Source organism: Limulus polyphemus, unplaced genomic scaffold (assembly GCF_000517525.1).
Source record: "Limulus polyphemus unplaced genomic scaffold, Limulus_polyphemus-2.1.2 Scaffold721, whole genome shotgun sequence".
Taxonomy (NCBI): Eukaryota; Metazoa; Arthropoda; class Merostomata; order Xiphosura; family Limulidae; genus Limulus; species Limulus polyphemus.
In genome coordinates, this window is record NW_013666331.1 from 339,789 (window position 1) to 364,579 (window position 24,791).

General features: G+C 34.2%; 1 protein-coding gene across 1 annotated transcript in view; it reads right to left on the minus strand.

Moving 5' to 3' along the window:
* The window catches only part of LOC106460161 (protein Wnt-16-like), an 82,233-nt gene that overhangs the window by 53,246 nt on the left and 4,196 nt on the right, over window positions 1–24,791 (minus strand). Inside the window, exon 2 of the mRNA XM_022386819.1 lies at window positions 1,184–1,467. Within this exon, the coding sequence (XP_022242527.1) occupies window positions 1,184–1,467 (284 nt within the window). The remainder of the gene's footprint in view (window positions 1–1,183; window positions 1,468–24,791) is intronic.

Here is a 24,791-nt window from a genome sequence, read left to right on the forward strand (position 1 = left end):
TTCAAATTTGCTTTAATAACACAAACTAATCTGAACCAAAACTAATACTGATCATATTATTTTTGATGAACGTCTAGATATAAAATAAACAAATATAATTTTATATATTTTAACTTGTTCTGTTCCGATACAAAGTCAGCCTTAAGGCAAGGCAGCTAGCTGCCTTTCGAACCCCCTTGCTAAGGTGACTTGCACATATATATATATACCTTTATGACTGCTTCTTACAGAGGAAGCTGTAAAACCACACCTTTACCGAATAACGTACCTCAGTCGCTCTGTTATACAATTTCCAACATTAAAAGCGATTCAATGAATCGATAAGCTCGTTTCAAAATATACATGATACGTACAGGCGGTTTGAATTTGTTATGTTTTTTGTTTGTTATGTTAAATGTCGCCCAAAGCTACTCCACGGCTAACTACGCTAGCCGTCCCTGATTTTTGAAATGATAAAAGAGAGAAAAGGCAGGGAATCAATATCACCCACCGTCAACTCTTGGGCTACTCTTTCACCAACGAATATTGAGATTGATAACCGCATTATAACACCCACACGCCTAAAAGGGTGAGCATTTCCGTTGACGGGATTCGATCCCTTGACCCACAGATTGATTGCGAGTCAAGTGCCCTAACCACCAGGCCACCCCAAACCCCGACCTTGTTATATATATAATGTAAGGATGTAGTCTATATAAATAAAATAATGATATATATTTGCCGGCGTGTTTGTTTCCCTTAATATTTGGTAGTCCCCCAGTGGCACAGCGGTATGTCTGCGGAATTACAACGCTAGAAACCGGGTTTCGATACCCGTGGTAGGCAGAGCACAGATTGCTCGTTGTGTATCTTTGTGCTTAATTACAACAAAATATTTGTGAAAAGAGTGACAGTGAACTTCTTGTCTTTCAAAGTAATAGGTTTTTTTAGTATACTGAACAATGCTCGAGTTGTGTTTTTGTTTTTATTTTTTTTACTAATCAGTCAAAATGCATTGAAAAAGTATGGTTGCTAGTGCTAAAATAAATATTTTTACTATTATTATCTATTTTCACTCTTATTTTTTATTGTCAAATACGATGAGAAGACCAGCACTTTGTATGTTGCTTAGGCCCCGCAGTGGCTAAAGCAGGTTCTGTTTATATACACCTGCAATTTGATACACAATAATCATTAAACCCACCTCTAGTTAATGTGTATCCAAATACATTGTCATCTCCCTCAGGCGTGCAGTTCCATCGTTCACTTTGGAACTGCTGCTGACACTCCAAGATGCCACGCCTGATTCCAACGATAACAGCGTTCATGGAGGATGGTTGTTCTTCACACACGTTCTTCTGCTTGGTCACCAGCCCAGGGACGCTGGAACAGATAGACGTGCCGTAGTTAGCAGGCTCGTCAGATCTTGGAATGTCATAATTCTTGGGACCTTCGGAGGGCATCGACGCCCCTAACATTCCTAGATACCTGTAATAAAGAGAAAGTAATTGCAAAATTAGGTCTGGTTTGTTTTGAATTTCGCGCAAAGCTACACGAGGGCTATCTGCGCTAGCCATCCCTAATTTAGCAGTGTAAGACTAGAGGGAAGGCAGCTAGTCATCACCACCCACTGACCACTCTTGGGCTACTCTTTTACCAACGAATAGTGGGATTGAGTGTCACATTATAACGCCCCACGGCTGAAAGGGCGAGCATGTTTGTTGGGACGGGGATTCGAATCCGCGACCCTCAGATTGCGAGTCAAGCGCCCTAACCACCTGGCCATAATTGCAAAATTAGAAAGTGGATGTCGATATTAAGTTCCATCGCACACTACTTCATTTGTTTGAAAACTGGAAGTTCACAAATTACTCTTTGAAAGTTGTTTGTTATTTATAACTAGTTATTTAAAAGGAAGCATGCGTAATAAGACATCAAAATCAGAATGAAAAAATAAACAAAAACGTAACGTCAGACTTCTATTCAGGCCTATAAAGTAGCCCACATTGTAGAAAGAATACAACGAAACATGTTACCTTTATACAGTATAACACAGAAATGTAAATACGTAACGCGTTACCTTTATTCAGAACTATCAAGTGATCTATATAAAAGTTTAACAAAGAAATGTAAATACGTAACTTGGTACCTATTTTGAGACCTACAAAATAACATGTCTACAGTACAACAAAGAAATGTAAGTACGCAACACGATACCTTTATTCTATAAAGTGATATATAGATAGTATAACAAAGAAATGTAAAAACGAAACACGATACCATTGTTCACACCAACAAAGTGACCTATATACGGTACAATAGAGACACGTAAACACGATACCTTTATCCAGTCTATAAAATGACCTATATACAGTATAACAAAGACACGTAAAGTGACTTATACAAAATATAACAAAAACCTATGAAAACGTAACAGGTATATAATAGAAAGTTGAATTGCCATACATTCAGCTGTTTTACTAGAAACTCGAGAGAGATAAAATATTGTTCTATACATTTTTGATATTCATACTTGTTATAAAAACAACAACAACATTATTTGAAACATATATTTAGATTAATCAGCCGTAAGGTTTATGAAGATAAGTATTCGGGCCTCTTGAGGTAGTAGATCCTGTAATAAGAAACGTTCAAGTAGATTACACATTCCGTAAAGTGACCTGATGAGAACTACTGTTTTGAGTTGACTCTCATCAGCTCAGCCGGATCGATGATAGTGGATGTTATATAAATGAGTTTGTACACTCTGTGTATGTGCGGCAGGGCCAATATGTTACACGTAAAGCCTTATGTGCGTGTTTGAACCTAACCGAAAAACGTTTCATTTTGTTTTAGTATAGTTAGTAAATCAAACACATACTGTTGCTGAACGATAATTTTAGCTACGATATGCATAAGGAGTAAAAAATATTTTATATTTCCAGTGCAATGCGACATTCTGCATTTAAAACTAATGGAATTAATAATAAACTGTGAAAATTGAACGTCTTCTTCTTTTAGTTTTTGTGTGAGAGAAAAAATATATAGAAAATAGCTTTTTGAAACAGTCTCTGACAAAATCTAGAACCTACACACACCTTATAGCATCTTCAAACTCAGCTTTCCTCGTGCAATTGGCAAGGCACTTGCTAACTTAACAAATTAGTTAAATTAGAAATTAATATCAAGGCAACCCAGCTTTAGATAACGCGAGAAAGAAAATCTAAATTAAATGTAAAATAATTTCACCATTATTTATTGCAGGGGTTCTCAATTTTATTTTGGGTAAAGCCCCATTTTACCAAAAATGGTAATTTAGCGCCCCTCCAGACCTGCACAAAACGCGTAGCATAAGATGACGCCTTTTATCACGCATTACAAACCTATCCATGTTGTGTACTGTACAATACGGTGCCGACCATCTGTACAACTGTGTAATACGGTGTTAACTATATTGTATACTGTGCGATACGGGCTAACAGAGAGTGCCACTGAACTCTGGCTTAATCCAAAGTCTGCTCTAATTGGTTCCTTGCTTCCTAAGTTCATAAGCATGTATTTTTAGTATTAAATAAAAAACATTAGAAAAATAGATATGGACATAATATTGTAACTATACGTTTCTGAATTTGTAAAATATACACTTACACGTAAAAAACAACACACAATGTTATTGTATTATCTGGACACTGCTGCATGATCCCCCAAGGAAGATAGATATGCCCAACCTGTGGTGTTGCGCCCCTCTTATTTAGAAATCCAGGCTTATTCATTATTGTTCTCAATAAATTGTTATTCTGTGATGCCAGAATTAAAACAACATTAAAAATCTAAACATTGTGTGTGTCTGTATATTCTTCACTTTACTTTGAAAACTACCTGCCAAGGCGCTTAATAACCGTTTCCGACAAAATAATTAAAGTACTTGAACGATAGCTCAAGACTTTTCTTCTCATTTACTGGTTAATAGATCGCGATAAGCCCAAGAAGATCATTTTACCTTTTCTTGAAAAAAAATTGTGAAGCTTCTGATACTCTTGTATATAGGTTTTAATCACCTTAATGACTGGAGGATTTTATAAGATTAATAGGAAAATTATATATTCTGGCAAGGCAAAGACGGTTGTAATAGTTGTAGTGGCGTGATGGTAGTCAAGAAATAAAACGCTCAAGAGAGAAAAGGAAACAAACATAAAGCTGAGTTTGGTCTACATTAGCACTGAATGTCTGTACTATTTATACAACATTAAAATTTACAGGTAAGTTAGAATTAACATTAAATAATGACCGTATGCTAGCTACTGGAGTACGCCAAAGGCAGACAGAAACAACTCCCTATTTCCTCTCTCCAAACCTTCTAAACGCGGATATTTGATCCCACAATCATCTTTTCAAGTTGCACAAATCAGAGATCACTTAAAGACTGATGACAGTTCTGTGTTCCCACGGGAAATTATTCTTCTTTTAAGAAAAAAACGAACTCGTTTATTTAATATGTGTTAATCCTATTTTTATACCTGCCGCGAGCAAGAGTGAACTCTGTACTTGTGCTACGACAAGAGAGAGCTTTACAGTTTGAATGCCCCCCACCCCGGTGGCTTAGCTTGAAGGCTTATAACCCTAAACCCGGGATTCGATCTCTGCATGAGCACGGCACAGATAGCCCATTGTGCGTCTTTGCGCTTAACAACGAAACAAACAAAAAAGTTAAACTACCACAAGTCTACTCTCATTTCTAAAACAAACATCTAATGAATTTCAGCTTAGTTGCACTTTTGAGTCTGTGTTCTTTCTGGGAACATAACGAAATATATTACAGTAAAACGAAAAAAAAGAAAAAAAAAGAAGGAACTGTTGAATAATAGAAACTCAAATGTGCACGATAATAAACATATGTGCTGTGTGGCTTGTTCTGCAAAGGGAATGGTCAATATTCATATATTTAATATATTACAGCAAGCATGCGTAATAAGACATCACCGCCAAAAATAAATGATAAACAACGGCAATGTTTTAGTGTATTTTCAAGATTCATGGCACGAACTGTCAACTTTACGCACTTACAATAAAACATGCCGGTTATCATTTAAGATGTTAAAATGATTAACCGTTCTAATCTGAATCATTTTAACATGATTAGAACAGTTAATCTTCATTCTGGACATTTTCGTGAATATGCAACATAAGTACAGCGCCCTGGGAAAATAACCACACTTCTATTGAAGCGCTACTTGGTAGTATATCTTACCATTTGTTAGACTTAGACTCAACAAAACGTGATACATCTCAATAATTCATTTTTCAACTAACAATTAGTACGCTTTCAAACGTTACGTACAAATACCCGAGACTGTCAGAACATGATTGTTTACGACGTATATTTAGCACCGTATTATAACGTAGTAATTAGTGCTAGTAAGTAATAGGGTAAAAAAGATCGTTTCTTTGTGTTTCTACTATCTTTTCTTTGAAGAACAGAAGCAACAATTTTGGGTCATACTACATATATGGCTTTAACTGAACTTGGGATACTAACTTTTACCTTTTTACTATATAAATCTTGATAGTAGCCCATTGTAAATTACGTATATTAACATTTACACGAGCTGTTAACGGTTCAACTGGTTCTTCTCAAGTTGAAAGTAGGATCATTCATTTGCAAGTTATTTTCATTTATTGGAAATGCACAAGCCACAAGCTTCGCCCCCCCCAGTGGCACAGCGGTATGTCTGCAGACCGACAACGCTAGAATTCGGGTTTCGATACCTGTGGTAGGCAGAGCACAGATAGCCCATTGTGTGGCTTTGTGCTTAATTACAAACAAACAAACACAACCTTCGTAAGAATTAGCAATGTAACTATTTTAAAAACGAATTTTTAGGTAAAAAATTAAGCGTTCAAGGTTCTTGTTACTCCAGGACCTCAACAGCTTGAAGCCTCTGTATTTGAATAGCTAACTTTTATGTCTAAACTAATTCTGTTGTGTAATGCCTTAAATGAAAAAATATCTAAATTACAGTTTACAGTTTAGTTCACACTAAAACAATTGTTGTTCAAGCATAGTGTATGTCTGTCATATCCCAGTCAGCCTGACGAACCCTGATATTGGGCGAGAGACATCGTCGCCACTATATATAATTACACAACAAATATAGTGTGGTTGGCATATTATTCAATTCTTATTTACATTCACTTATCGATTATCGTAACTATTAGTCTTCCCCCTATAATGCTGTGGTCACTAGACCTACTAGGGTTCAAAAAGATTATCTTACTGATTCACCGGGTTGTCTGAATGATAAGTTAATTTAAACAAAATAATTAAATAATTCGATGTTAATTAAAATCATCAACTAATTGTGATGTGTAATCAATGAATTAAAAAAATGCAAAATTACAGTTTACCAACTTAACCTAGCCCACATAAAACAGTTACAGTTCAAGTAATTGATGATATGAAAGAAAAGTGTGTCTGTCGTATGCCAGCCAGCCTAATAAGCCCTCGTATTGGGCGAAAGGCCTCGTCAGTTCTGGTTGTAGCAGATATGGTGTGGTTGACATATTATTACATCCTTCTTTACTTTACTTCAAGGTTATTATAAGTTACAAATGAGTGCTACAACTTCATATTCTAAGAAAACAAAAACAGGATGTAACTGAATACACCGAATATGACTTTTGATGTATTCAATGATCTAAGTCATGATTTTCTTAATAACCGGATTGTAGTAATTTTCTTACAGCTCTAAACAGACAGAGATTAAAAAAAATCGTGTATATTTCACTTTGACTACAACAAAACCCACTAGGAGACGCTGTGTAAATGCAATAATCGATTAATTTTTTTTTACTTGAACGTCATAATCGTAAACAGTAATTGGTAGCGCTCTCTCGGCCAAGCGTGACGTCATTAGACTGGAAGGTAAATGCTACGCTGTTGTTCTTACAGTTGACTGAGTTTCAATTTTCAGTTGGCGGTACTTGTTATGTTGGGTAGCGACTAATAGATAAGGCTTAGCTAAGCAGCGACATAGTTGGTCTGATGTTGAAACTACCGGAGCGGAGCCGGCAGAACTCTATCAGGTTTCGGAAGGTTCATGAGCCCTAGAAATCCAGCTGTGAGAAGACGAAAGAGCTACAGGGCGCTAGTGGGACCACCCGCTGACTTATGTCTCTGTCTTTAGGGCTTCCTTACCGGTAGAATAGAACGTAATGATTAACGTCGTTAATATTTCTATGTGAAAGAAATGACACCTGGGTTTTACAATACACCTTGATTATTCTACTGTTGGAACGCGCAACAATAGAATAGAGGAAAATATTTCAGATAGAGAGAAAATTACTCAATTATTCAACTGGAAGAATAGTAGGTAACTCTTCCTATACAGAAAATATGAAAGGGAACTTTCATACATTATCCATAAAAAACAAAAAAACTGCTGAAACCTCGGATGGTAATAATCCCCAAAGTTTTTGTTTCATCTCCACTCAATTTCCCTTCACATTCCACGCACGCAAAAATTCCAGTGATGTTTTTCTTAATAGCAAGGTGCTTTACAGACGATGAGGGAAGTAATTCAACACAGGATGGCCAGTGTGCACGTGACTAATTGCCTTGGGAGTAGGGTCTTTTCTTGCTTGTTTACTGGTAGGTGTTCATAAACATAGGGTATTGGTTGGTGACGCTTGGAGTATACTGGAAGTTTCGCTAAGCCTTTGTAATTATTATAATCAAGATAGACAAACATTGATTGAGATATTATACACGTAAACATTACATAGGCTTTAGAACAAGAGGTCCAGCCCCATGTTAAACACAGAAGGAAAAAAAAATCGCTAAGCCTTTCTAGTTATTATAATCAAAATAGAAAAACGCGGATTAAGATATTATGCACGTAAATACTATATGTGCGTCAGAACAGTAGATCCAGTATTTTTGCGCAAACCTGCTCAAAGGCTATGTATGCTAACTGTTATTAATTCTGAACGGATAGACTAGATGGAAGGCAACAAGTTAACACCACCCACAGTCAGCTTTGGACCACTCTAATAACATTGTGAGATTTGACCGCCATTCTTCTAACGTATCCATAACACCGGCAACAGGACATAATCAGGGTCTATCGAACCCATAGTTTGACAAGCTAACCACTAGGTCGTGGAATCCCGAAATAATTCTAAAGATGCAACGTTGTTTAGGTGAAATTAATAGGCGATAATGCATGTTGATTTGCCACCCTCCCCTCCCCAGTGACTCAGCCATAAATCTGAAGGCTTATAACGTTAAGATTCTGGTTTCAATATCCGTGGCAGGCACAGCACTGATAGCTTTGTGCTTAACAACAATAAACAAACAAAGCATGTTGTTTTCGAATTAAGTCAATGATATATTTGAACTCAGATCAGTCTGACATTTTAGCTGTTTTTAACCAATAGAATTCTGTGTGAGGTAGTTACACTTTATGAGCTTTTTCAACCTTGAAAACAAATACAAAAAAGCAATTTCACAGGTTTTGTAAGTATATGTTCCTATTACAGGTTTACAGCAAGTGGATCGTGCATTATATGCTAGTATGGCAAAATCGAAAGACGCTAAGAAATTTTAGTGAATTATATAATAGTTTGATTTTTCTGTAACATTTAGGTACCGTTTAAGTACCTGTAATTGAAGTGAAATAACAAATTAATAATTATTAACCAAGAACGTAATCTAAGCCGGGCCCGCATTAGCTAAGTTATATTCTTTTTTTTTTTTTTACCTGTGCCCTAACACCGAACATTTTCTGATACAGCACCTATATCAACTTTATCAAAATCAGTTCTTGATTCCTTCTTGGTATCAACTTCCTATATCCAAATCAGTTGCGTATTCCCTCTTGCTATTATCTTTCAATATCAAAATCAGTTGTGGATTCTGTCTCTATTAAGTTCGACATGAAACACGACAGTTTCTTTATACCAACTGCTGCATTAACTTTAAGCATTTAGAAAGAAACGTTCATTTGCCGTGTATGCAATAACGATAGGGAAAGTAATTTAGTATTTCTTCTTGAGGCATTAGCCATAGTTTTCTATCTCACATCTTGAGGTTTAATTACGAAATATTGAAAAAAGAATTTTGTATTTATATATATATAGTAAGCAACCGAAACTCTGGAGTTTTAAAAGTGCTTAGTCACAGTCTTAATTATTAAAGTAGTTAATAATGCACTAATATAATTAATGAAATATTGCTTACTAACGTAATTGATAATAGTAATTGGGTACAGTTCAATGTCTTTAGCGTAGTTTATCACTAGTGTAGTTAGTCAAAATGCTGCCCAGTAACGTAGTTAGTCAGTATTATACTTAGTCACAATGCTAATTACTAGCGTATTTAGTCTCTGTAGTAGTTAGAAAATGTTAGTGCTTAACGTATGCAAAACTGTTTTATACATAATCAAACTAAAACACAGAGAATTATTGCAAAGAAATATAATCGTTTATATATATAATACTCTCTCATCTGATACTAGCAAGTAAAAAAAATCGTTTGGCAACTAACGAGTAGGTAAAAATTAGGGAGTGCGAGAAAAAAATTTTAGGCGACTAATAAACATCAAATGTCAGGTGAACTTCCATCCTTGGTCCGGGAACTGTCTAACACAAAATTATTCAGAGTATTATACAGCAAAGTTCTTCTAGGTACTGGTAAGCCAAAATATTCTATAGACTAGAAGCAAAACTTTTCTGAGTTCTGGGAAGCAAAATTTCTTTAGGGACTAATTAGAAAAATTATTCTGGGGAATAGGAAACAAACTCCATTTTTGTACTGGTAAGCTAAGTTCTAGGTACTAGCAGACAGTTCTTCTATGTGATCTGTTCTACAGAATAGCAAGAAAAAATATTCTGGGTTCTACGAAATAAAAGTCTTCTAGAGCATTGCAAACAAACACTATAACGAAATAGCAAACAAAAACTGTCTAGTAACAAGCAAGGAAAAATCGTTTGGTATAGCAAGTAAAAACGTCTAAGCATTAGAGTAGCTACATATAGGGCTGGTGGCTTCAGTCCCTCAACATTTTAACTAATTTTTTAAAATGAAAATTTAAATACAAATTATAAATAAAAATTAATACTTATTACAAACTTGTTTTCTAATTTATATGTGATATTCACTAAATTTATCTAAAGTGCTTAGATTTTACCTTCTAACACCTACTATAATTTTGAAGCTATGCCTATGCGTTGGAACTACAAATAAGATCGTTTGGCGACTAGCGACAACAACAACACATAAAACTCGCCCGCTGACTGACAAAAAAATTGTCTGGGGACTAATAAGCAAAAATGGTTTAATTTTTTTGAGGGATTAGCAAGCGAAAATATTTTAGTGGTTAGAAGTCAAAGGTTATCTACTGAGTAGGAAAACAATTCGACTGGTGTTTAGCAAACAAAAATTGCCCAGGAACTAGTAAGCAAAATTTGTTTAATACTTTGGAGACTAAAAAGACAAAAAAAAAAAAAATCGTCTATGGGCTACCGAACAGAAATTATCCAGGGACTGTAAACAAACATTGTCTAGGAATCGATTGCGGGTAAAAATTGTTTTGGCGATTAATAAACAACAATCGTCTGGTAGGCTTCAATCAACAATCGTCTGGAGAAAAAGAATAAAGTTATACTGGTTACTAATAAGCAAGATCATTCAGGGACTGAACTGACTATACAAGAAAGTTCTTACGGGGACTAACTACCAAGCAAGAATCTTCTATGAGATAACAAGCAAAGCTTTTGTGAGTTCTAACAAGCAATATATTTCTAGGAACTGACATGAAAAATTATTCTGAAAGAAAGCAAGTGAAATATAATTTTGAACTGACAAGTAAAAGTATTATAGGATCTAGAAAGCATTTTTTCTTCTACGAACTGGTAAGCAAAATTTTAGGAACTAGAAGGAAACATTTTTTGAGGAATAGCTAAACAGTTGTTCTCAGAACTAGCAAAGCCAAATGTTTGGTTCTAACAAATATAATTATCTTAGAGACTGAAAAACAAAAGTTATGTATGTAGTAGCACCCAAGAATGATCTGCTGACTACAGAAAAGAAAAATTATCGGACAACTAGCAACCAAGAATGATCTGCTGACTACAGAAAAGAAAAATTATCGGACAACTAGCAACCAAGAATGATCTGTTAACTGTAGCAAAGACGAATCATCAGACAGCTAGCAACCAAGAATGATCTGTTGACTGTAGCAAAGACGAATAATCGGACAACTAGCAACAAAGAATGATCTGTTGACTGTAGCAATGACGAATCATCGGAGAACTAGCAATATAGTGTTTTAGCTTAGTGAAATGATCTTTACTTGCCGGACAAAAGTGCCAAGTTTTGTTTGGTGCTTTGTATTGACTTTGTTTGGCTATGGGGCTAAACAAATTCGCCAATTTGTTTATTACAAAATGGCCGTAAAATGGTAAAAAACAAAACAAAAATCAATTTTGGAGTAATTTGTTCTTCATTCTCTGCAAATTCGTCATTGAATATTCTATTCGACAATTACTTTCAATTTACATAAAGTTTATCATTTTACCAAACACTAAATACAATTTAGTATTTGGTAAAAATACGAAAACGAAGGGTCGGGGAGGTGCCATTAGCCTAACAGAGAAGCCCTGTGGCTTTCCACAGATGGATGATCTTTGGGCCAGAACAAGTACGAATACTGACTGAATTTGAAAGTGAATACCTCACAAAACAAAACTATCAGGTAAACTATCAACATCACGAGGGAAAACTTTCAACCCAGCAGTAATTTCACACTTAAGTTAAAAACTTCCTTCAAGTAGTTACTGACTACGGAAATTCATATTTAGATATATGTCCTGAACTGCTGGTCCTTAACACCATGGAATGTGCAGATGAATCAGTTGTACCAACTCTTCGAACAATCGAGACTTTGAGAGCATCACAATATCAAAAGTACAAAAGGGAAGTATTGGAAGAAAGAGAAAAATAAATTCACGAGCCAATAAAAAAAACAATTTCTCTTTCTAAAAATAGCAAGACCTAAGGTAAAACCCAAAGTGAAGCAACTTGCTTTCACAGAATTACGAAGGAAATCATTCCAATGCCTTGGAAGTTTGGATTTGGGGTTCACCTTCAGGCACACACCACAACCTTTCTTTTCTCTTGTAGGTTATTTTAAGCTACTTGACAGATACTTTTTTCAGATGACATCTACTCTTGGAACATGTTGAAGCTCACGATGAAGAAAAGTATAAAAATATTCTTCAAGTGTTAAGGCAGTGGAGGTTGTAAACATGTGCACTAAAGCAGTACCAGCCATCAAGAACTGTGTAGTCTGTGACGTAAGTGGGTTCGTGCAAAAGACATATATTAAATATTTTCAGCAAGTCTTTTTCCCTTTGCGAAGTTTTCCAAATTCAGATATACTAGGGGGATAGAGGTGATTTTCATGGGAGAAGAGCAGACGAGGATCACCATCACGCTGTTGGTTTGCAATATACAATCTTCCAAACAAGATTACATCACTGCGAAGGGCCAAGGAGGAATTACTTGTCTTTTATTTCCAAGGGGATGATAAACGAAAGAGGCCAGAAGACTGACGTATCTACATTACTATGGGAAGCTCTGTTACATCCATAGGAAATGGCCAAACAATGGATGAATGCATATACGAGGAGGCAGATACAAGACTTATGGTACATATTGTGCATGCTCTACAGACAGGAGTCAGAAAGATAAAAGTTGGAATCGTAGATACAGACATTGCTGTCATATATATTGGGCACTTTGATTTTCTGCAGTTCTCTCCAGATCCTGATCTTTGGATAGCTTTTAGTGTTTGGAAAAACTTTTGTCATTACAATAACAACAGCATCTACCACCTCATATGAACTAACGTGGCCAGAGCCCTGCCTGTTTTCCACGTCTTTTCAAGGTGTGACACGACCTCTTCGTTCCTTAGAAAGGGTAAACAGATGGCGTGGCAAGCTTGAAAAAGCCTTCCTCCTGCTACTGATGCATTTATTTTCATTGCTGACCATCCATTCACGTCATCTGATGCAAACACTGAGCACTTAAAACTCCTTGAGCGTTTGACGGTGATAATGTATGATAAAACCAGTACCCAGGACAACGTATACGAGGACAGGAGAGAGCCTTTTGCGAAGAAATAGAACAGTGTGGAAAACATACCACATACTCAGTTAACTATTGTGAATTTTTAATGTAGTTGTATGCCAGATTAAAAAATATTATTTACAACTGTGCTGTATTGGTATGTTAAGTAGACAAACTTATCTACGTTAAGCTTAATTTTTATGCCCTATTCTTTATTTTATTATGCTTCTATGAATACCTATTACTCATATCTAACGAATCTTTGTATGCTTTCTTACAGGATGTATTGCTGCAACACGTAAAGAGGGCCACATACCAGGCTGGCATATGAACTACTAATCGACAGGCGCAGCCAATAAGTCCATCACCAGAAGGTTTGAGCTAGACTCTGTACGACAAGCCTGTTTGGATAACACAACCAAAAGCATCTAAAGCATGCAATGAACTTCTCAAATGTAGTTGCAAATCGGAGAAGGATTGTCGCAGTTGCAAATGTGGCAAATTGGGTCTGTCATGCACTGACTTCTGCAGCTGCTGTTTTGAAACCTAGACTTGCGTCACCATTGAACTTTCACTATACATAGCAGTTAGTCATTTAATTTTTTGATTTTATTTTTAAATTTTGTTGCCGTTTTCAAATATATATATAAATTTAAAATTTGCGAATAATCATAGTTTTGAAATGTTTACCGTCATTTTGAAAAAATTCGAGGCTTTTCCAATAAATGAAACTGAGTAAACATATTTAATGTCCTTTTTTCTACTTTTATGCAAGCTTAACAACTGTTTTTGACATTATAATATGTATATATATTTTTTTTGAACTAAAAATTGAAATAAAAGAATTTCAGATATTTTCCGGCAATTTTGAAACTTCTGAGGCCTTTTTGATGGTCAATTTCTTTGGCCCTTAGGATTTTGTTTTTCATCTCTATGGTGCAAGACAATCATAACTAAAACATTTGGCACTTTAGTCCGACCTGTAATGATTTGGCCTTTTTTTTCCCTTAGTCACCTGAATACAACCAAAAATGATATTTTGACTGTAGCAAATAAAAACAATCGGAGAACTAGTAACTAGTAGCAAAGAAAAATCGCCTGATGACTAGCAAGTAAAATCGTCTGGAGATTGGCAAACAAAGCTCTTCTAGAGACTAGCAAGCAGAATAATTCTGAGGAATAGAAAGCAAATATTTTCTAAAAACTAAAATGTAAATGTTTTCTTGGAATCAGCATAGATCATTCTAAAGATATAGCACGTTGTGAGAGGTTGACAAAGGTAAACTTCCATTTTTGTGTTGGCTATTGTAAATATTATTGTAAAGAAACTTTGAAGTTAAAGTGTTGTAGTCTTTGTTTAAGAAAGAAAGAAGGAACTAGTCGATCATATATGAAAAAGAAATGCTTAAAATCTTGTGAATAAACAAAATAAACTATATTTTCTTAATGTCACTTTCTTAAAGCTATATGTTTTTTCCTAAAAAGCGAAACGTCTTCTTGACAATCCTCAGAAAAGTCTTATTAACTTTACTTCTTAAAAAGTATTCTTGAGAACCCTCGGAATGGATCTGATTAAATTTACTTCTGAAAAATTAAGGTCTGATTAACCTTATTTTTAGATGATTTTCCTAGATGACACTCCGACAGTTTTTGATTAAATTCTAAAAGTTATCACTAGACAATTCTCTCCTTCCTCGAAAAAAATTAACTTCATTTACTTCAAAATAAGTCTGATTAACTTGATTCATCGAACTTTTCAGAATATAACTAATTAATCATATTAAGCTTACTATTTGAATTGTGATTTAAGTATTTTATATTTACATGCTTCTCTAAAACTGTAACCTTCAAGTCATTTCAAATTTGTAATAATCGCTAGTTGGTTTCTGCAGAAAATATTTCCACAATCCACTATTGTTTCTAGGTTAATGACTACCTATATCTTCACGACCCTATTTTTTAAACTTTGACAGTTATTGGTTTAATTGCCAGAAGTCCCTTGTTGTATAGTTCATAAGAGGCATTTTGATTACGATAATTTTATGAAAACGTTTGAAAATGTTCATAAATATGTAAAACTTAATATAATAAAAGGCGCCGAGGTAATGTTGATTTATGAACAACTGGCCTTGTGAACATTCTTTAGGTTCGATTCAATATAGTTAGAACTTTTAGATCATGGTATGAAATCTGGGTCTTAATTTTTCGCTTACAATTTAAATAAAAAAAAAGTATAGAAGCAGTAATAAGAATATATTTTTTAACATTGGTATGTGCTCAAGAGAATATTCGTTAGTGTTTTAAAGGAACGTAAATTTCTCTTTTGTTTTTACTGACAAGAACTATTTGAAAAAAGACGGAGGATTTGCCTTGCAAACTTGATTTTTTTATTTTGAAATATCGAATGTAGTTTCAGTATATTTTTCACGCCCCTCACCCCCCGGTGGCTTATCTGCAATCTTGTGAGCTTATAACGCTAAAATTTTAGGTTCGATCCCTAAGTTCGATCCAAAACTATTATGTAGTTTTGTCTTTAACAGGAAATAAACCACGTGCTTTAAATAATGAATCTTATGTACCGATCTTCAGTAAGATATGAGTTGTTTTTGAAACTGGTATTTTAGTAGGAAGTCAAACATTCTGCTTCAGGTAAACGTACAACAAGAATGTTACTCTGGAAATCTGGTACAATGTCTCCCTTAGGCAGACACTAAACAATATGGTTGTGGTTCTTTGTAGCCGTCGGGTGTTTCGAAATTATGTTCCCCTCGAGGAGACGCTGAACCAAAAGCTTATGAAGGTCAATCGATACAAAAACTTTTTGCGACTAACGATGACGGGACAAATTTTGCACTGTATTGGGATTATGCAAAAAGGTTTTACAGTGTTTGTCAGATTGCTGAGATAACTACCAGGGACCTGCTTCCCGGCAACAGATTCGTTTACATGGGCTTGAAAAGCAACATTCCCGGGTTTCAGTTGCCCGAAGCCGAGGCAATTTGATGTTAACAAACCCAGCCTATCTCTCTTCAAGAGTGGAACGGACTTTAGGGTTGATCCTTGTGACTGGAAACGTGTGAGGACAGTTGGTGATGACGGACGGAGACTAACACAAAGGTCTTATTATTGTTACGAGTCCGCCTGTGAAGATGAGATAGCGACTGGCGTGTTTAGCGATGAAAGCTAAGCTACTGATATTCTGACTCACGATTTCTGTACAAAAGCTATGAGCTAATCCTCTCCAGTTATATTTTTATTTGGCTCTTCGAATACTAAACAAATGAAAACCAAGGGATTGTGTGCTCTTGTTTTGTTACCAATGTCAATATATCATAATATGTGTACCATTACTCCAACCTCTGAAAGTTCCCATGTAGAATTGTAGAATCTACATGTTTCCTCTTTTTAAACCTTCAATGACTTCTGAATTACCAACTCAATATTTTCACTAGCATTACACATTGGTTTAAGTTATTGATTTTAGTACATTCTGAGGAGTCAATATGGAGATTTTGTGTGTGTAACTCATGTGTTGGCTGATGGTAAAGCTTATAGGTGTAGCCCGATGATAACTAAATGCACACATATCATGATTTCCTGGTTTTAGCTAACAGTTACCAAGTTGAAACAGGCCTGTGAATTAAACAAAATACAAGAATAAATAAAGTGCTTTAACGGAGATGTTAAGCTCAGCAGAAAAACAAAAGCAAACGTAGTTGCAGTAGTGTGACAATAAATTATTAGAAAATCATAACAAATCAATTTAAAAAAAGAAAATGCTGAGTATCACGTGAGACAGAAGAATGAGCATGTGAACGTCACATGGTTTAGGTTCTTATCTCAATATGTTTAACTTGCACAAAACCGGTTTCAGTTTATGAATGACAAAGAGATGAAGGGGGCAGCTTAGCCTCGTGCATATTCTATTTTATATTACCCTTTTTTGAATCATTTTTCATACATATGAAAGTATTTAGGTTTTTTATACTTGAATGAATACAGATTAAAATAATTTGAATGGAAACAATATTTAAATAAAGGGTTGTCAAAAGCTTAGGGATCAAAAGGGGACAGGGAACGAGATTTCTCAGAGTGTGACAGCGTTTCATTTCACTGTCTTCGATTCTTCCTTGATCCGTTGCTTACCATAGAGGGTACTTGTTACGCCCTTTATTTCTATTATCAGGGACAATATGGACATACTATGATAAAGGTTTCTTTCACTGATACCAGTGACATGTAGTCTGTAGAGCTTTTGATATTTCTTCAAAAGTCCTAATTTCATTGATTCCTAGGGATACAAAATGTTTGGTCGCGAAAAAGTTAAAACAAAATATTTGTCTCTGCCACAAATTCACATAATAATAGATTTAATATAAATTGTTTTCTTTTAAGATCAACTTATTTAACACATTCAAAGCTTTAATAAATTAAAAGTACAAACACATTATGTAACGTTCTTCAGCTACTCAAGTTAATTCCTTTTAAGTTCTAACTTATTCTATTGCTAAAGAACGTATAAATAAATAAATAAGGACTAAGTTAAAAATCACATTCTTAAAATATCTTAAATTACACTGGCTATTTATTTTAAGAGTCGTTTTTGTAAAGGTTTCTAAAGGTTATGTGATATTTCCATCTACGTATTACTCCCTATTTTACCATAATAGAGGTATTTTGATGTTGTAGAGCAGAAACGAAAAATATAGATAGTAAAATTCAACAAATCCTTTTGATTCCGAGTTTTCGACAGAAATAGCTAACAATACATGTAGAATGGACAAATACTGCACTTGTACACAAACCCGAAGGTTGGTTTTCCACACTATAACAAATGACCACTTAACAAATCAACGTGACAAATGTGAGAGTGTAGCATTCTATGTGGTAATCAAATTTAACCAAAATCAACGTTGTAGAAGAGTTTGTGATCCAGAAAAAAAAAAAACGAAATTAAAATAAAAGCAACGTATCATGCAAGGCCAAGAAAGTGCTATAGTAACAGTTTTTCCTCAAGGAAATTCTGAAATGTTTGTTTTTGAATTTCTTACAAAGCTACACGAGGGCTATCTGTGTTGCCGTCCCTAATTTAGCAGTGTAAGACTAGAGGGAAGGCAGCTAGTCATCACCACTCACCGCCAACTCTTGGGCTACTCTTTTACCAATGAATAGTGGGATTGGCCGTCACATTACAACGCCCCACGGCTGAAAGGGCGAGCATGTTTGGTGGGATGCGGATTCGAACTCGCGACCCACAGATTGCGAGTCGAGCACCCTAACCCTGAAATGAATCACATTTAAAAAGAATGATGTCTCAGACCCTCTGCTACTCTTGGAATCACTTTCCCCATTGTTGGTCATGCTCAGTCCGACGTCCGTTGATATGCATTTTTGCCCAATACTGTAATTTCCAATTCTATTGCAAAAAGCTTCTTAGACCAAATATCTTGAGAAAGTTATCTTAAAGCCTCCACTGTATACATGGAACTCAATCCTCTCTCTCTCCCCCACCCTCCACAAAAGTATTAGAACTGCATCGGAGACTTGACAGAAACATGATCCAATGGACTTGTTATGATTAATCCAGTTTCACTGGCTATCTATTAAATGAAAACAGCCACTGATTTGGTGATGTGGCCGGAAAATTCTGAGCCTTTGTCCTCTTCAAATCCTTGCTTTTATTTTATGAAAGGTACAAGAAGACATGCTAAGCTTCTTCATGATTTTGTGGTCGAAGGATTCTTTTTCGTAACTGTAGTTTTCACGGTGTGGATGAGAGCATTGCTATGGATTGAACTGAGGTGTAATTTTAGAGCACACTGTTGTCGTAAATGTTCTGCATTCTTGGAGACTTCTTTTTTTGGGGAAATTTTGTGTTTTATTTTTGGATCCACGTCATTTAAAAATCACACTGGACGAAAACTTTTATAATCCTCTAGCGATAAGTCTATTCGTGGTTTAATTGTCTGAGAATTCAACGTGAATCGAATGTAAAGTGCTAGATATGTCGCACCACCTGTATTAGCATCTACAATTTTTCCAAATAGAGTGAGATTAATCCTCAGTATATGTTGTAAATTAAGTAGAGAACAAGTAAAAACAAAAATACAAACATTATCTTTTTAATCCCCTTTTATTTAAACACTTAAATATTAGAGATTAATGTATATATATATATATATATAGTCATGACATATTCATTTAAATTGGTGTATTTAATTGTTTATACGAAATTGTTAGTTTTTACGGATAGATGGCGGCAATGGAGTCGAGTGAAATATGTTAAATATTCAGCTTTGTAGGAGAGTTGAACTAAAATTAATTTTTCATAAATATAAAGCGATATTTGAGCACCCCCCTTAAAAACCAAATTAGGCAAGACATAATTGAGAATAATGTTCTACCCCATCTCATTATGCCCCTGGTGGTTCAGCGGCAAGTCTGAGGGCTTATAACACTAAGAATCGGATTTCGATACCCGTGATGGGCACAGCCCATATAGCCCATTATATTGCTTTGTGCTTAACAAGCAAACAAACAAATCATCTCATTAAAAATTTCACTAAAACAAATAAAATAATTAGGTTATAGAATGTATATTACGTGAAAAATACTTCTGGCTATGTCACGCTTATGATATTTGTTTTAAATAGAAAATACATTGCACCAGTTTCAACTTATCCTATATTAATGTACAAACGAATAATAAACAGATTAAATTAAAAAGTGGAGTATTGCGTTTGACATTTGTAATTATGATATTACACCAATGATAAGAATATTGCAATTCAGTTAAGATATATATCAAAGAATGACTTAAGAAACTTTTAATAAATTACTTCATAGACAATGCTCACTATTGAATGTTTTGTTACCTTATTGACAAGGAAAGCTTTGAAGGTAAAGACAAAGATTTTTTTTTTGGCTATGTTAATAATAAAATTACTTCATAATTCGTAATTAAGTATGTCTTAATTTTTCATCTGAAACTAAACACTACATTTTTAATTTTTATTATTTAACTTATGTTTAAAGTTGTAATAACAGAATTAAAACACCTTTCTTCGTTGAATTTTAACTGTTGTATAGAATCACTTGCAATAATAACGCTACAGAAATTGTTTATTTTTCTAAAACAGTTCAACTGTAAAACAAGGAAGGAAGCTTCTTAATGATGGTATCGACAGGGTACAAGTTCTGTGGCTGGTGGAATGAGTTTGATTAGGGACTACATGTCTGTCTCGCTTAAAAATCAATTTTCTTCTGTGCTAGATTGGATGATTTTTTCTGAAAACATTGACAGTAAAGATTAAGAGCAGAATGGAGGTTAACAGTAGCAAGTTTGATAATAAATACTGACAGTAAGACTTTAAAACAGATTACTGGTCAGCAGTATCTATACCAAGTTTGATGTCAAACATTAACAGTAAGACTTTAGATCAGATTAATGGTCAGCAGTATGTATAATGAATTTGATGTTAAACATTGACGTTAAGACTTTATATCAAATTAATGGTCATCAGTATGTATAGCGAATTTGATATTAAACATTGACAGTAAGATTTTAGAACAAAATAATGGCCAGCAGTATGTATAGTGAGTTTGATGTTAAACATTGACACTAAAATTTTAAAACAAAATAATAGTCAGCAGTAAGCCTAATGAGTTTGACGGCAAAGATTCATTTGCGGCCTTTACAAATAAAATCATCAATCTCGTATGTGAAGAATATAAAGGTGAGAACACTTATGAGTGTGCAAATGTGACAATACAATGTGTAGTGTAGACATATGAGAACACATACGAAGTACTGATATGTAAAAACGTACAGATATGCCATAATTTACGATAAATATTGACATTTGAAAATGAATATGAAGTACTGACATGTAGCAAAAGAGAAGCTTAGACCAGTGACAACACATGAAGTGTAAACATGTGATTATACACGTGAAATATTGAAGTGGCTGATGACAACACTTGTGAAGTGTAGAAATGTGATAACACACATGAAATATTGATGTGGCTAGTGACAACACTTGTGAAGCTAGAAATGCGATAACACATGTGAAATATTGATGTGGCTGGTAGCAACACTTATGAAGTGTTGTTATATGAGTTTAATATTTTTCTAGCAGATAAACTGTTTCAACTCAACAGTTAAATTGACAGAACAGTATATTAGAATATTTTTTCCGCTCGGTTGGAATTTAAATATTAGTGATATTTAGGGAGAAAATTTTAAAATCATTTTGTTGTTTTATCTGAATTTGCATATTTAATTTTTGTTTTACTTCCTCGTTCTGAGTCTGAAAACTTGAAATAAAAATAATTGAACAAAACCAATAGCTGATCGATGGCTTGTGTGTTTGAACGTTTGGTATATATGCCACATAAACGTGGCTAAATTTCAAATCTAAAGTACTGTTGACCATTGCCTTGATTATCAGAAATGTATGTACTTTCAGATTCTCTTGTCTACTTCATAACGTCAGGTTAAACAGAAATCTTACAACGCAAAAATCCGGGTTCGATTCCTCGCGTGGACACAGCGGATGCGACTCAGCGTTAAAACAAACACATAAACAGAAATGATTTGATATTATTCTATGGAAATAACCAGAGGAGGTACAGTCCAATTGTTCTTTATTAACAAGTAGAAGACAAAATACAAAATCGTCGATTCTTGTCATTGTTTAGTGTTGGATTTTATTTGGTTTGTTTGTAGTTAAGCACAAAGCTACACAATGAGCTATCTGTGCTCTGTCCACCACGGTTATTGAAACCCGGTTTCTAGCATTGTAAATCCGTAGACATATCGCTGTGGGGTTAGAGTTGGATAAATATTTTTGAACTTTAAGGATTTTTCTGTATTCCTGGTGACAAGGTACTTTTAACATGACATAATTACAAGGTACTTTTAACATGACACAATTACAAGGTACTTTTAACATAACATAATTACAGAGTACTTTTAACATGACACAATTATAAGGTACTTTTAACATAACATAATTACAAGGTACTTTTAAGATGACATAATTACAAGGTACTTTTAACATGACATAATTGAAGAATATATTTGACGTAAATCAAAATAAGTTCAAAAAGCAAGTTGACTAAATGAGGTAACTTTTACTTCGAAAACAGGGTTAATTCGTAGCGTGTGTGCTCAAGTGTACCACATGCTGAACTTGCTATTATTCTAACGTGTTTTAATTTAACGTTAAAATATTTCAGTTTTTAAACATTTGATAACTGGTTGACACATAGCTAGTGTGGTTATTAAGATTCCAATTTCCTAATTTTTTAGTGCTAGCAGATGTACCCGTACGATGCACGATAACAAGTTTATGAAAGTTGTTTTTTTTTCCGAAATATGCCAGTGGCAATACAGATTGAAAGTACATAAGAATAAAATCAATCATGTCCACCTGGGCTTGATTATTTAAATAACATTTTTATTTTCTATTTTAGTTTTTTTTTTTATCAAAAAGCAACTAAGTAAAATGTGACTTAAAAACATTTTACTTAATATAAGTATATCTATCTTGAAAGTATGTATAAACAACGTGTGAAAAAGAAATCACTAAATGATTGATTGGATTTGAAAACGAAATGCAATTGTAAAAATAATGTTTTATCAGTTATGAATCCAGATAATGTTTCCTTTTTGTCCAAAATATGACAGTAATGACTGAAATCCTATCAGTACCCCCTCATGGCCACCCCCCACTGACTGATCTATATTTATCAAGCACCGGAGCTATGAAATCTATGCATTTTAAAATAAAAATAACGTCTTGTTACATCCCGAATCATTCCTGGTTGGTTAAACTATATTTGACAGGCCCAAATGTAAAAGCCTAGGAGGAGTTAGAGGACAAGCAAACTTCTTTCTGATTACAGTAGATTGATTACAGTCAAGCGATGCTATCTCTAAAATGGCTCTCATACAACTTGTTAAATTGTGTATCATTTTCTTTGTCTCGCTGTCAATAAATACATGGATTTTTTCTCAAACTTTTGCAATAATAATTAGAATATTATGGGCATATTGTCTTTGTTTGAGTATAAAAACAACTATTGTAATAAATGACGTAATAGATTACATATGAAAATATAAGTAATTTTTATAGCCAAAAAAAGATATTTAGAATTATTTGTATTCATTTTATAAAGACTAGTAAAAATACGTTGTCAGATAAAGGTGTTATTTTACTGAATGAGCTGATAGACTACCAAGTAAAAAGCTTTGTCAATGAATGAGGTACTGGACGAGTGCACGAGTATTAGTGGACGAATGACTATGTTATTAAATGAGGTAGTGTGTTTGTGGACGAATGATTATGCTACTGAATGGGATACTGTGTTAGTGGACGAATGACTATGTTATTAAATGAGGTAGTGTGTTTGTGGACGAATGATTATGCTACTGAATGGGATACTGTGTTAGTGGACGAGTTATTGTGTTATTGAATGAGATAATATGTTACTGAACGAGTTACTATGTTACGTAATGAGGTACTGTATTATTAGACGAGTTACTGTTTTATTAAATGAGGTACTGTGTTACTGGACGAGTTACTATTTTATTGAATGAGGTACTGCGTTATTAGACGAATGACTATGTTATTAAATGAGGTAGTGTGTTAGTAGACGAATGACTATGTTATTAAATGAGGTAGTGTGTTAGTGGACGAGTTACTATGTTACTGAATGGGATACCGTGTTAATGGACGAGTTATTGCGCTATTGAATGGATAATATGTTATTGAACAAGTTTTTTCAATAAACTTTTATTTTTAAGCTACTTAGCTTCATCAAATTATAACCTATAAATAATTTTCGCTAGATAGTTATCTCTCATTACCATTGAGTGTTTTAGATAGTTATCTCTCATTACCATTGAGTGTTTTAGATAGTTATCTCTCATTACCATTGAGTATTTTAGATAGTTATCTCTCATTACCATTGAGTGTTTTAGATATTTATCTCTCATTACCATTGAGTGTTTTAGATATTTATCTCTCATTACCATTAAGTGTTTTAGATAGTTATCTCTCATTACATTTGAGTGTTTTAGATAGTTATCTCTCATTACCATTGAGTATTTTAGATAGTTATCTCTCATTACCATTGAGTGTTTTATATATTTATCTCTCATTACCATTGAGTGTTTTAGATATTTATCTCTCATTACCATTAAGTGTTTTAGATAGTTATTTCTCATTACCATTGAGTGTTTTAGATAGTTATCTCTCATTACCATTGAGTGTTTTAGATAGTTATCTCTCATTACCATTGAGTGTTTTAGATAGTTATCTCTCATTACCATTGAGTATTTTAGATAGTTATCTCTCATTACCATTGAGTGTTTTAGATAGTTATCTCTCATTACCATTGAGTGTTTTATATATTTATCTCTCATTACCATTAAGTGTTTTAGATAGTTATTTCTCAATACCATTGAGTATTTAAATTAGCAGGTTTCCGATATACAAAGAATATAACTTTACGTAAAAGGCTCATTTATATATTCCATATTCAATAGTAGGTTACAATAACAATTTTGTTATAAAGCATCATATTTAAAAGTTGAAAGGTTTGTGATATTGGAGGATACATCATTAACCTAGTAATTATTTAAGCACTCTTGAATGATTTTCACAAAGAACAGTTT